Source organism: Catharus ustulatus, chromosome 5 (assembly GCF_009819885.2).
Source record: "Catharus ustulatus isolate bCatUst1 chromosome 5, bCatUst1.pri.v2, whole genome shotgun sequence".
Classification (NCBI taxonomy): Eukaryota; Metazoa; Chordata; class Aves; order Passeriformes; family Turdidae; genus Catharus; species Catharus ustulatus.
The window spans coordinates 49,168,703-49,182,755 of NC_046225.1; the positions used below are offsets into that span (position 1 = coordinate 49,168,703).

Sequence of the window (14,053 nt, forward strand, 5' to 3'; positions counted from 1 at the left end):
TGTCCGTATATAAGCCGCACCTGATTATAAGCCGCACTTTGAGTTCGGACCAAAATTTTAGTCAAAATGGTGCGGCTTATAATTGTGAAATTACTGTACTTAGTTCAGTATCTTCCACTAATGCTTTCACTTTCACTCATTCACCTTCACTCTCTAATTCAAGAACCATTATCTCTCAGTTTGGATTCAAAACTATTTTGGAAATACTTCACACAGAGGACTCCATTTCTGTTCTGAAGCCCTTGAGATCAAAATAATTGCAAGAATAATTGCAAGAACAAGCAGCAAGAATATACAGTGTACAAAATTCATTTTGAAAACTTCGACGTAAGACTACCTGTCAGAGACTCACCTGCGAACAGGCTGTGCAAGTTTGCTACGAGGCACTGGGATGCCCCCTGTGGAAGGGGCACTGGGTCTGGGCAAACCACTCCTCATCCCTGCTGGTCTGGTAAGAGTAGTGCTGTTAATACTGCTGGCAGGGCCTGGCAAGCCTGAGCTCTGGGCTGCAAGAGGCCCTGGTGAAGAACTACTGTGCGTCAGCTGTGCGGCTTCTGGAGAAGCAACTGAGCCCGGTGCATGGCTACCGAACGCTTTCACTGGTTGTCGAAGAGCTAAGGGAGACGGTGCCGCAGGCGAGCGGAATTTACTCGAAGAAGGTACTGGAAAATACAGAAATTACTTTCAGTTTATGTCACAATATTACTAAAATTAAAAACTGGAAATTACTTTATGTGATTATACAAACAATATGGAATGTATAATGGAATACAGCCAATCAAGCAGCAATGAGAAACAGGAATTCAGATGTCCTCTTTGTCATGTGTTTTTGATATCATAACTGTAATGCCTTCTTTGCTTACTACAAATATTTATCTGGATTTGTAAATAATCCTAATCAGGCTATAATTGTTGTATCAGTTAAATCAAAATAAATAGAGAAAGTATTTCTTAAGAAATTTAACTGCTTCAGAAACATGTGAACTTAATTCCCATCTGTGAAAGATGTTGAAGAATACAGTATTCTAGTGTGACACAGGCTTTAAACAGCTTCAAAGTGTGTATTAGCCTTCAATGATGAAATTTCAAGTGCAGAGCATCTTGGTGTTTCTTTTATGCTGTTCTTTTTAACCACTGAATTAGAATTCATCTAAAGATATGGTTGCATCCCACATTTTCTGGCAAATGGGAACAAAAAAAGATGGGGTCAGCTATCCTGGTTTCAGCTGGGGTAGTTAATTTTCTTCCTGGTATGATGCTGTGGTTTGGATTAAGGATGACATCAGCCAACCCCCAACACCAAAGAGGTTAAGGTGCTGCTATGAAACTTAAACCAGACAACTCTAACAATTTATAGCCTTCCTCTTCTTACAAACATTACCTGAATTATCAGTATAACTAATACCTGTTTATAACTAATACCTGTTTTCTAGTACTTTGTACCTAAGTTAGTATGTAAGATTCTGTTATCAAGTCTTTCGGGCATAGGTTAATAAGGCAGAATATTCAAAAGTCTTTTGATAATGCCAAACCCTAAGCATAATTCTTCACAAGTATGAGAAATATTTTCAAATTATACATAATTTATCACTGAACAGAATACTTAAATTAGCCCATAATCTTAGCAATGGAATGAAATTTCCCCAGCTTTTCAAACTGATTAGGGAGGATCAGCAAGAGTCAACACAGGATGATCAAATCAGTCACATAAAAAACATGTTTACATTTAGTAAATTTGCATAAACTACTATTTCTTCTACTAAATAAATGTTTTATACTGAGACCAAAGTTCAATTGTTTTTGACAGATGTTGTACATAAAGAAGCTGATCCTTAATACAGCTTTTATCATCATCTTCAGGGTAGATCCAGTAAGAACATGAGGAGTGAGAAAGGAGACGAATAATGCAGGAATGTAGCATCCTAAATGGGGAACAGAGAAACTGGTAATTTTGAGATTGTATTCTGAAGCCATTTCTTATAGGTAATGTCTAGGAAGATTAATATGTACCTCATTACAGATGTGAATTGGATTTGATCCCTTTCTGGATTACCCAAGGGGGGCTTTCCCCTGAGAGCAATATCAAACACAGCATGAAGCCGCTCATGGGAAAAGCTGACAAGAAAAGGTGACAGAGAGGTCAAAAACACAGACAGTTGCTAAGCGGCAGGGAGAGTAAAAAACCTTAAAAATAAAAGCTGGGCATCAAGCCTAGAGTATGGGATTAAGGAAAGTACATTAACAACAGAATGACTGAGCAAGAAGAGCATCAAAGTGCTCCTAGGACTAAGATAGATTACATGTAAGTTTTTAAATGTGAGTGACCTCGCCTGTAACATTGATGCAGTCTGCAGAATTTCCAAGTGACTCTATAGTGTAAATATTGGGAGCTTTTATCACTGAACGCCTCATTACAAAGTTTGGAACACAAACACAGCACCATGTTAGCAGCTACCACCAGAGCAATGCCAGTGTATAAAAACTGAATACAGCTTTGGGGCCTCTTATAGGCACAAACAGGGAAAAGATTTTTAGGTACAGATATAAGCAACAAAAAGTTGCAACAGAAAAAAGCTTGCTGCATTCCCAGCAGAAGTAAGGATCCAGTAAATCAGTCTTCTCCATCCTCTTTAACCTTCTGCTGACCATATTTTACCATGCTGCAAACTTGAGCTGTCAATTCATAAAACATTTCCTGTCATCACAGCATTGCAGACATTGCTGAGAGCTATATTCATTCTTGTACATAAAGGAATGAATTGTCTTCCAGAGCAGGCCCACATGATGTAGTGTGGCTAGTTTGCCTAATAATTCAGTTCTATAGATAAAGAATTAGATCTCAGGAGCAGTTTTGGATATTCATAATAGTCAGTTTGGCGTACCTGTAAGACAGGGTGACAAAGAGTGAGGTACTGCCTCACAGACTATTCAATAATTGCGTACCCATGCATAGTATTTAGCTGATCCATGTTTAACACAAACATGTAAACATGTAAGGGAAGTGCTTAATAACTTCACACAACTCAATATCCTTATAAAGTAAACTAGAAACAACTACAATTAAAACATCTGCCAACCAAAAAAAAAAAAAAAAAAAGAAAAGGGCATGGTGCAGTCATGACATTTAAATGTCCTACCCTCTCTGGATTCTGTCCTGGATTGTGGGTAGAGAGCACGAGATCTCCATGTGGCCAAAGTAGGATGCTGTGAAGCTGCAAACTTATTTGGCTTGCACTCCAAGGCCAGCTGCTGCACACCACTTGAAAACAGATTAAATTCTAATGCAGTTGTTAAAATCACAACCATCATGATGAGATGAATCAACCCAACATGAAAGAACAGATGAGGTATAACTATAGGAATACACTGATCTATCATCTCAGTACAGGAAGGATGTGGACCTGTTGAAGCAGGTACAGATCATGGATGATCATCACTCCTATGAAGAAAGGTTGAGAGAGGTGGAGGTTCTTCAGCCTGGAGAAGAGAAGGTGCTGGGAGATGTTTACCACAAAGTGGTAAAAAAAAAGGCCAATGTGTGTGTGAAAGGTGTCAAGCTATGTAATGAACAGTATTTTAAGAAGGCAAAATTAATTTTTGCTTAGTTGTTCATTTCTCTGAAAGGAAAGTCTTGCTTCATTACTGCTAAATACTTCTATACTCACAAGGATCTCAGATGAGAATAAAGAAAACCAACACATTAAGGACTATAAAATAGCAAATAATTGAAAAAGACTAAGCAAATAACTGAAAGGGTCCTCGTTTGCAGTAAGGAATGACAACAGCCATAAACTGAATATATAACTGGCAGTGCAATGTGCTATGTTCCTCATTCTCTAAGGTCTAATAATTTTTATAAATAATATAAACTCAAAGAAAAGCTAATTTTGTATACATTCCTACAGTTTCAGACTAGGGCATTGACCTAGTAAGTGTTCCAGAGATCCAGAGGAAGGCATGGGTCAACTGGAAAGAAAGAAAAGAAAGCTCTGCAGAGGAGTAACATGATGGCCTTATGCAAAGCAGAACGTTGTGAGAACTTGGGATGAAGTATGAAAACTGTTAAGAGATTTCCTCTTAAGACATGTGAATCTATTTCACAGTCATCATACTTTGCTAAAACTTCCTGCATGGCATGAAGATGACTCTAAGGAGTTGGCACTGTTAAACCCCCATGAGAAACACATACGTTCTGTCAGCCCCTCATGTCTGCACCAAGGACTCTCACAATGCTTAAAGGATTCTAGCATCTACAAGCTTATGAATTAGTCTCAAGTGTATATGATCTTTAAAATGAGATCTTCTTGATTGTAATAGACAACAAACCAACTATGCCTAAAACCAGAATCATTGTTTACCTTAACTGTGGAACTGAGGCAGTGTCATATACAAGACTGCCAGAGTTGATTAAAAATCAGATAAAACTGATTGGATTAGACTCTCAATATTTCATTTTATTAAAAAAAAAAAAAGGTCAAGTTCAGCCATAAGCAAACTGGAATATTATACACAAGCATCTCTAATTCCCTGAGTCAAAAAACTTTAATTCATCTAGGTTGAGATTAACCTTCTGGTTTTGTGAGGAAAAGAGAAAGAACAAGTACATGCAAAATAACTTGATAGTCTACACTCATCTTTTCAAGGATAAATTTGTTAGCTTTTATTCCCAGCATAAAGGATTGTATGAGTATTTTACAACTTTTGTTTTAAAAAACTGTATCTTGCAATTAAAAAAATTCCTATACAAATATAGCCCTAGTGAATATGTATTTAGGAGTCTACTTTTCTAATCCATATTTCCTGATTAATACTAGAAAGTCACCGTTCCTTGGATTTTTATCACAAAATTCAATCACCTATATAATACAGGGTTTATTTTAATATTTAGACCAAGAAGTTAACTTTCATAGGAAGTTAGGTTTCAAGGACCACTTAGTTAATCTCTACAGTAATTGCAAGAGCAAGTTTATTAATCTAGAACATGTGAGATTTAATGCAGGCGAACCAGGTTGAGATTTGCTGGAGCTTGGTAAGAGGCTGTAAGTTAATTACCTCCTTTTGTAGATGGAGTTTGAAGAAACTGTTTGGTTTTGAAGGCAGCACGTGGCAAATTTTTCTGCCTTTGCAGAGCTGTTGAAAGACAAGAAGTGTTATATTTGTCTAAGAAGGTAAGAAAACTAAATTTACTGGGAATTTCAGAATTGTATCCACTTGTGAAGCGCCAAGGAACAGTGTGAGTAAAACACTCAAAAAGCTGTTATGACTTTGGAAGTGATGGCGTTTTGTGAATGGTGCTGCTCTTAATGGCAAAGAATTACAGAGGAGCGTGTCAGAAATTTTGCAGTGCAAAATGCGCAGATTGGTAAGAGTAAAGCTTCTTGCAGGGCAAAAAGCCCAGGAAATGCAAAACAAAAATTAAAATGCCAAAAGGAGAACAAGCCACCTAGCAAACATGCTGCAGCGATATGAGAGCAAGATTAGATACAAGATGAAAATTAAATTGTTGCGTTTGATCTAGCAAGACCAAATTTTTCATTTTAAAAGTGTTTTCAAAAAATATTTAACACTATACAAAAGCAGAATTTGTCTAATATGATCATCATATAAACAAAATTGTATTCTTCAGTTATGGAGACTTAAGCCATCTTGAGAGATGTCTTTTTTTCTCCCCTCTTTAAAAGCTATGCAAGAGGACTTAAGCTTAAAGTGAAGACTTAAACACTAAGATTTATCAGCTGCCGGCATGTACACAGCGTGATGGAAATTGGTTTTAATTGCTCCTTTGCTCCTTGTCCTGCCTCTTGTCTAGTAACATTCAAGGTCTGGTACTGCCTTGAAATGACCTCACTACCTACCAGTTACCAAGAGAGAAGCCAATGCTCCAAGAGCTGCAGAATCTTGGCATGGAGAGAATTACTTATTGCCAGAAGGAATGCGTTGACTCAGCCTATTTCCATCGCAGCACATTTAAGGGGGGGAAGGAGGAAAGTAGTCAATGAAATAAAGCTTTGACTACACAGAGACTTCATAAAATAATAATGCATGAATAAACATCTCTGCTTATCTCAGTGTATGAAGTTTTACACCAGCATAAAACTGATTGCACTAGCAAGGCTTATTTCCATAGTGAGAAGGAAGAAAGATGGGGGAACAGCTGTGCAAAAAAGATCCTGACCCTGAGTAAGGAAAGGAACCCTGAGTAAGGAAAGGAACAATCCCATCACCAATTACTGAATATCACTATAAAAAAGGTGTGGAGGGGAACAATTTGAATCCTAATATTAGTTAATACTTTTGTCTGATAGCATATAATGATTACTATCACCTTTCCTATGCTTCAGTCAGTGAAAAATACATATTTTATGAACTATAAAAAATTTATCAAATGTTTTAACATCATGCTGAAATTATGACTAGGCAGGCTATTCAGTTTGGTCTTAACAACTAACTAAAACTATCATGTTGAAAAACAGCAAAAATGAATTAGAATGTTCATAAACACAGTAAAATTCTGCCTGTGCCTACTACTAATAAAAAACTTATTCCTTCTACCAACTAGAATCTAATGCAAAATAGCCTGTGGCAATATATAATTCTTACTCAACTGGCACATGGTCTTCCTAGAAACATTTTTAAAAGCATACATATGAACAGCCAATTAAGCACAGTAAGGTCTCTAAATATGAGCACAATTCTTAGGAAATTACTAAGGCAGACCACTGGCCAGACTACTTCAGTCCTCAAGTATTCCACTTTATTATTTTTTACTGAATCACTGTTTTTATTATACCACACAAAATGAAGAAAAGCTTCTTCCTTCATATTTTGAATTTGTTTTGTCCTAATCCACTCAGATTTCAATATGCTACTGCACATGGCATTTTCTTCTCCCATCATTATTCACACTTCTTGCAAGTCAGAGATGTGGGATGATATGGAAAGGATTTTAAATATGCATATATCAAATTCCTTCCTTCTCAATGGAGACTCTAGGAAATAGACACTCAATAGCAAAACATTTCTGTGCACTGAAACACTGAAAAGAGCTTAGGCAGTACAATTTGAGCAATGCTGAGCAAACATGCAGTTTGAGATAAGCACCCAGTGCATGTTTATCCACACCTCTTGCTACTCTTGAAGTGCTCTGTGTGCTGTGACATTCCCTGTCACAACTGCTGTGTGCTGAACACATGTAGTTACATTTACATCTGATCAACTGAACTACTTGGACTACTTGGTTTCTTCAAAACATACTCTTCCTCCTTTTACTCTGAACATGCCAAGCAGTTGGATCTTGGCAAGCAGACCAGTCACTTTATTGATAGTTTGAAGAAATCTACAGCTCTTCAAGGAAGTTTTGTATTTAGCTTTTCTTAAAAGCATCCATGTGCTCATAGTGCTACCAAGTACAAAAGCATCACAGAATCCAACAGTAGGTAGCCCCCACATGGAAGCCACCCTACAACTTCCAGAGTTTTGTACAATCTATGTGGTATAGGACTCAAATACAGAGATTTCCCATCACTAACACTTCAGACAATACCTATTCCTTGGGAACACACATATGACCATATCTTCCCGTGTTTTAAGGTGAAATACTTACTAGCTTTCGTATTTAAAAAAATTACTTTCTGCAGAATGGCATGGAGAATCAGATGTAAATGAAGATTCAAATTGTTACAACTGCTATTTAATTCAGTCTCTTTTCAAAAACAATTTGGATTGCTCACCACATTGCATCTAAAAGTTAAAATGCCAATGTTTTCATGTTTACTGTTGTACCTCTAAACAGATCATACCTGTCTTCTTTCTCTTCTGTAAGCAAGCAAATACAATTTGACTATAAAACTGTAAGAGGAATTGTCATTTCAGAAACTTACTGGATTCCTAGCTCATTTTTGAATGCCAGCAACCATAGCAAGTTCAGTATTGCAGCCACAGCAAATGTGCAAGTAAATTATGAACTGCAAATCTTTGACAAGGAGCAAAGTAGAGACCTTGGGTGGCAAGCCAGCATCCTTGCAAAGGTAAGCTCATGCAAAACTAGCAGGTGTATGAGGAAGCTTCAAATCCCAAGACCCAGAAATCATTGCCAAGGGAAAACAAAAATTTGCTGCAATTTAACAGTGCTTTGTGCAAAGTGACAAAATAGAAAACCAATAAAACAAAAAGTATACAATAAAAAGGACACAATTCTGGAAATCTTTATACAATGTACAGTTTTGCAGAATTTTTTTAATTCAGACTAAGCAAAGATACTTACTCATTGACTTCACACACAAACCGTTTTAACGATTGTCAATAGCAAGACTCTGACAAACATCTGTAAGAGCAGGGAAACTGTAAAAGCTAGAAATCTGGCCTTTATTAATGATATTTAACTTACATTTAAATGTAAGTTGGTCTAGAGTGGTTCACATTCGGGGAAATAGTCTATGAAAGAACAGCAAATTTACCTAATAATTCTTAATGCATCCACAAGTTGAAAAAAAGGAATATAAACACAATCACACCACTTTGGCTCCTGCTGTGCAGTAATTGACTAAATATTGAATACTGAGACTTCTCTTGTCTGATCTTTCCAGAAAGTTTAACCATGACTATACTTTTAACTCTGGAAACAGCCTTCTAGCTAAGTTGTTCTCTATGCTCTTCCCTTCACAGTTCACTCAATTCTAAAGCACCAAATAAAATCTGTAGAGGTATTTACTAAAAATTTTTTGTTCATTTTCTTTCAGCTCCTTTTGATAATTTTTCCTATCACCAAAGTAGCACAGCTGTAGACCAGCTGTCCAAGTGCTCTGAGTGCTTTAATAAGCCTGCCTAACAGGTAACAGTCGTGTCTTTGAACTACACAAGGTCCTTTCAGCTGTAAATCCCACCTTCTGAGTTTCTGCAATAGGTGGAAGAAGAGGGCCAAGGTAAAAGGATGCAGGAGTAACTTATGTGAACAATGGTAAAGTCACACCAACTTCTGTCTACTACAGTATCATGCACCTGGGACTGACCATCCACACAATCCTTACATCTGCTCTGAGTCTGTACAAAGACTGAAATTTTGAAATCTTTGGCATGGTCTCTATTCCTTATTCTGTATTTAACTGTACTTGGTAGCTTTAACACATTGTTTTCAAAGTTTTAAGACAACCAACTAGGTATGCCACTATGTCTTCACTATTCTGTAAGTAAAATACTCCTAGTTAAATTCACGAACATTATTTTTACATTTCCTGTCAAATATTTTAGATTATTAATGAACCTTTATCACAGAATTTTTACAGTTCAAAGCTTTACACACAAAAATATTCATAATGTGTTCTTCCCTTGAAAATGTCACACAAGGTTATTAAATTCAGAAACTTGTTTTAAACGAAACGGTCAGGAAACATTTAAACAACAGGAACTGGCAATATTGACATATGAAGAAACACTGAATATTTAATTTTCATTTGCTTTGGCTTCTTTAAGGTCACCACTTTCAAGGAGATTTGTGAGAATAGCAGCATTCTCATATCAGCAGTTAACTTTTGGAGAAACTAGGAATGCAGGAGTCCAGCAATGGGCTAATAAGTTTTATGAGACACAGGTTCATCCAAACCTTTTTTAGGAAGTAACTGGCACTTAAAGTAAACAAAATTGGCAACCGGATACATAATCCATGTGCCAAAAAAAAAAAAAAAAAAAAATCAAACCGAAAAACCAAGAAGGAAAGAAACTGCAGACACAGGTTTACTTAAAGGGTTAAAGTGAAATGAACATTTTCAGGTCATGTTTCATTAGTTAAAAAAAAAGCAATACACATAATCTAGATGTTTTTTCAGAGCCTAGAAAGAAAACAGTTTCTGAGAAGCCCAAATATTGTATTGACATTATTTATATTACTTTTACATATACCTTTAGGAAATTATGAATGACACCTTAATAACAAATTGGATTTTTCTGATTATTTTGTATACCATAAAACAGATTCACAAAAGTCTGATTAAAAATCAAGATTAGCATCACCAATGTGGCATGCAATGTTTTGCTTTGCCCTGAGAGTCGAAGACAGTCAAATATCATCACTTAATTCGGAAATTTACACTGAAGTAGCACTAAAGGTACTTACTGGCTGAGGCTTGAGGTTGAATGCGAGGTATTCCTCCATTTGGCACTTGGAAGTTTGAGTCACTTCTGCTGTTTTTCACAGACTCAGCTTGGATGTTAGATGTCCTGGACAAGTTTGGAAGACTACGCCTTAGTTTTTCTGTATGAAATAATACAAAGATACCACAACGTGTAGTCTGATGCTGGACAAAGGTCAGGTTGCAAACCCGTCATTGAACCCCAAAATGTAAGTGACAAAAAAATGTCAGCCATATAAAACAACACTGCAATTTAAAAGTGTATTTTGTTATATTACTTCTTCTCAAATCTATCACATACAAAATATTTACGTACCTAAACAAGTAAGAATGTACAATTTTTCACCTATGGTGAAAAAAAGTCAAGCATATTGTGCTTTGAAATTGAAACATATCTGGATTGTGATTCTCTGGGGTTTATTGTACTATTATAAAAGCTGAATAATTTTTACTATTATAAAAGCAGACAAATCTAATTTGCAGTTTTGCACAGTTCTCAGAGTATTTATTTTGAAAGTTAATTGTAACAAAATGCTTGCCTGAAGAGTAGAAACAATATAGATGTTTGAGTCAATTTTTGAGACTGCCTTGTTCCATATCAGTCATTATACAACAAATAACAGCCAACCACTTGGAAAGGACCTCTTCATACACAGCATTCAAAATTATTGAAGTATCCAGTTATGCTTCATTTTTCACATATGGCTTGACTAACTCAACTAATGCTGATACTTCAGGGGTCTTCTAATATTTTTACCACTGTTCACAGAATATGAAAAGATGCCATTAAGTACTTCTCAAGTCTAATGACATTCTGTGTATCTTCCAACCCATGCAGAGTTGGGTTGATGACATACTTTGGATGGAAGACTGAGCTGCCTTGACAGGATGAGTGGCCAACCTGATTCTGCAGAGGGATGCAGGAAGAAGTAGGTTAACCATGCACAACGACTAAAGGTAAAAACAAAACCTAAAGTCTTCACTGACTGAATATTCCAACAAGTGTACTTTCTTCACCTAGCAGTTTGCATTGCTTTACAGTGTACTTGTTACATTGTTGAACCCTGTCAACCAAATTTCCCTCCAACCATTCTAGGCAAATAAAAATTAAAAGAGAAAACATGAACAACTTTTTTGGTTGCTGCTGTATAACTCTGAATATCCAAGCAACACTCAACTGCACAAAAACCACTGCAAGATAACTCCTTGGAAGTATTTCAGAAACACATGATCACACACTCTATTTTGATCCCTCTGGTATGTGGGATACTAGCTTTTGGTACCATTCCTCTCATGAGATATTTTTATTGCAGCTCATCTAGTACGCATTAAAATTTTCATTTTAAGAAATGAATGGGAAGGGAATTCTCGATTAAAAAAAAAAAGTCACAATATAATTGATTAGCTTTTGTGTTGCACATTTTCCTAGATACCTGAAATTTCCTCAAACCACTATTACTAGTAAGGGGAATTCTTAATATTTAAATGTATTTTCTTTCTAAACTTAAAATCTTACTTGCTGGATAAAAACTACGATTGTTGAAATGGGACCTGCTTGCAAAATTTCATCCCAGTAAAAGGAGTTTCTGGCAGACTGCTACCAGGAAAAAGAAGAAAAATTGTATCAGGATTATATTATTTTGCTCTATGCCACTACAGTATAATTGCACTGAATTTACTGCAAACTTTATTTATTACACAGCTTTGAGATACCTAAAATATCCAACAAATGCATGAATTAAGTACTAATGTTTTTAAGACTATATTCATGATTGAAAAGTTTTAGAGTCCTGTGCAACCAGAAGAAAGAATTCAGCTGCCTCACAGGCTACAGGCATGCATAAATTGCCATGTTACTCTTATCTGACCAGTTACTTTCATCTGCGTTTCGTTCTGTCATCTGCAAGGCCTAACTACTAGTAAATGAGTATTCCTGCTTTATTTTAGTGCATTTGTCTGCCAAATATAGACCTTGCTCACTATGAAACTCAATTATACTCATTGACTGCATAACATCTAAAATAAATATAAGCCTGTCAACTCATCTGATTGTAAGGGTGCCCCAGCAGAACTTGAGCTTTGCTTGCTCTGTGTTTTCTTCAGCTATTCAGAGATTAAACCATGATGTTACACAGGCACATAGTTTTAGGTCGGCACACTGACGAAACTCCTTTACAGAAACTACACAACTACTTGTGTAATGAATTTCAAATAGTTTTTTACCTTCACTTTTGACATTACTAGTTTGCAAGTCTGTAGGATGGCCTTGAAGTGAAAGACGAGGTTGCTGTAAACGGCTAATCATAGGCTGTGGTGACACTCTACTGTACTCTATGCTTCGAGCCGGTGATCGGGAGCGAGGTGAGTTTCTTGGAGATTGTTTTGGTGAAGGCCAGGGAGAACTGCGAGGTGATGGTGAAAACCTGCTAACAGCAGGGTGCACTGTGTGATGTGTGCCATCTTCCTCATCTTCTAAGCTCTGTGCATCAAGCTCCTGGTCGCTGAACGTGCCTCGCCGGGTGGAATTGCAAGAGGAGCCAGAACTACGCCGAGAAGCTGTGGCTGCATACTCTTGCCGCAGGCCTGGTAACAAGAAGAATATTGTTTATTTGTTTCCAGCCCACAAATGGTTCAAACTAGAGACAGTGCAAACAGATATCTGCACAGATCTCAAACTCAAATTTGGCTCACCTTAACTCCTGTTATTGGAGGCATTAAATAAATTCTGATTAGTACCAAAAAGTTATCTACCAGCTAATAATGACTTGAAATAAGTAGGTGGGCTCATTCCTTTTCCTAGTAAAGCAATCATCAATATAGGTGTGCTGTGTATGTACTTGTTCATCTCCTCTCCCAGGCTGGAACTAGCAACACAGGCTACATAATAATTTTGGTATCAAGTAACATCCTGTAACAATTAAATGTCTTTAGCAATGTATTAGTGAATTTAACCAAAAAAGCAACACAATAAGCTACTCCTAGAGAAACTGTGTTAGAAGGTGCTAGATCAGTGGTCTCTGAAGTGTGGTACCCACAGACCCAGGGATATGCAAACCAATCCAATGGGATGCAGCATGAAAATTCTGAACAACTGTTATTCTTAAAACAACATTTACCTTGTCTTTAATGCATACTTTTAAAAAATTGTAATTTTGTGTATATTTGTGTATGTTGCACATTAGAGTACTATGTGTATATACAGTAATTTCACGAATACAAGCCGCAGCAATTTGACAAAAATTTTGGTGGAAACCCGGAAGTGCAGCAAATAGTCAGGGGCGGCTAATGTGTGAATAATTTTCTGACATTTACAACCTCAGACGTGCCAGCCAGGGCGCCGAGCCAAGCACCTGCCAGTAAAAGCCGGCATTTCGCAATTGTTACAGTGTTACCGTGTTGCCCTGGCCTCCCTGCAGCAGCACGGGGGGTGGGGAGAGAGGCGGGAGAGCTCTCTTCTTCCCTCCTCTGCCGCAGCCCAGGGGAGGAGGGGGAGGGGCGCCGCCGTTGCTGTGGCTCCGGGAGCCAACGGGAGCCCCGCGCAGCCATTGCCGTGGCCCGGGGAGGAGGCGGGGTGCTTTGTCCGCGCCCGCTGCCGGCGCCACGGGCACGGGAAAGCTCCGTCCCCGCCCGCCGCTGCAGGAGCGGGGGAAGCTCCGTCCCTGCCTGCCACCGCGGGGCAGCGCCGACCCGGGGTGACCGAGCCCAGTGGCAGTGGCGGCCAGCCCCGAGCGGCAGCACCGGGCTGGGCCACCTGGCCCCGTCAGCGGCCCCTAGCGGGCCGAGCCTGCACAGCCTTAGCTCAGCCAGTAAACCCCGCCCTCCCGCGGTTCTGTTACTAATTGCACGCGGGTCCTCGCTGCGAACAACAGAGCGGCTTATATTCGGGTGCGGCTTATCTATGGACAAAAACCAAAATATTTGCCAACACC

The 14,053-nt window shown here is 38.0% G+C and overlaps 1 protein-coding gene across 1 annotated transcript in view; it reads right to left on the bottom strand.

Annotated features, from left to right (window-relative positions):
- SLAIN2 (SLAIN motif family member 2) overlaps positions 1–14,053 on the bottom strand; it is a 37,649-nt gene that overhangs the window by 6,792 nt on the left and 16,804 nt on the right. The window contains 3 exon segments of the mRNA XM_033060054.1: positions 353–662; positions 10,109–10,246; positions 12,348–12,707. Of these exon segments, the coding sequence (XP_032915945.1) occupies positions 353–662; positions 10,109–10,246; positions 12,348–12,707 (808 nt within the window).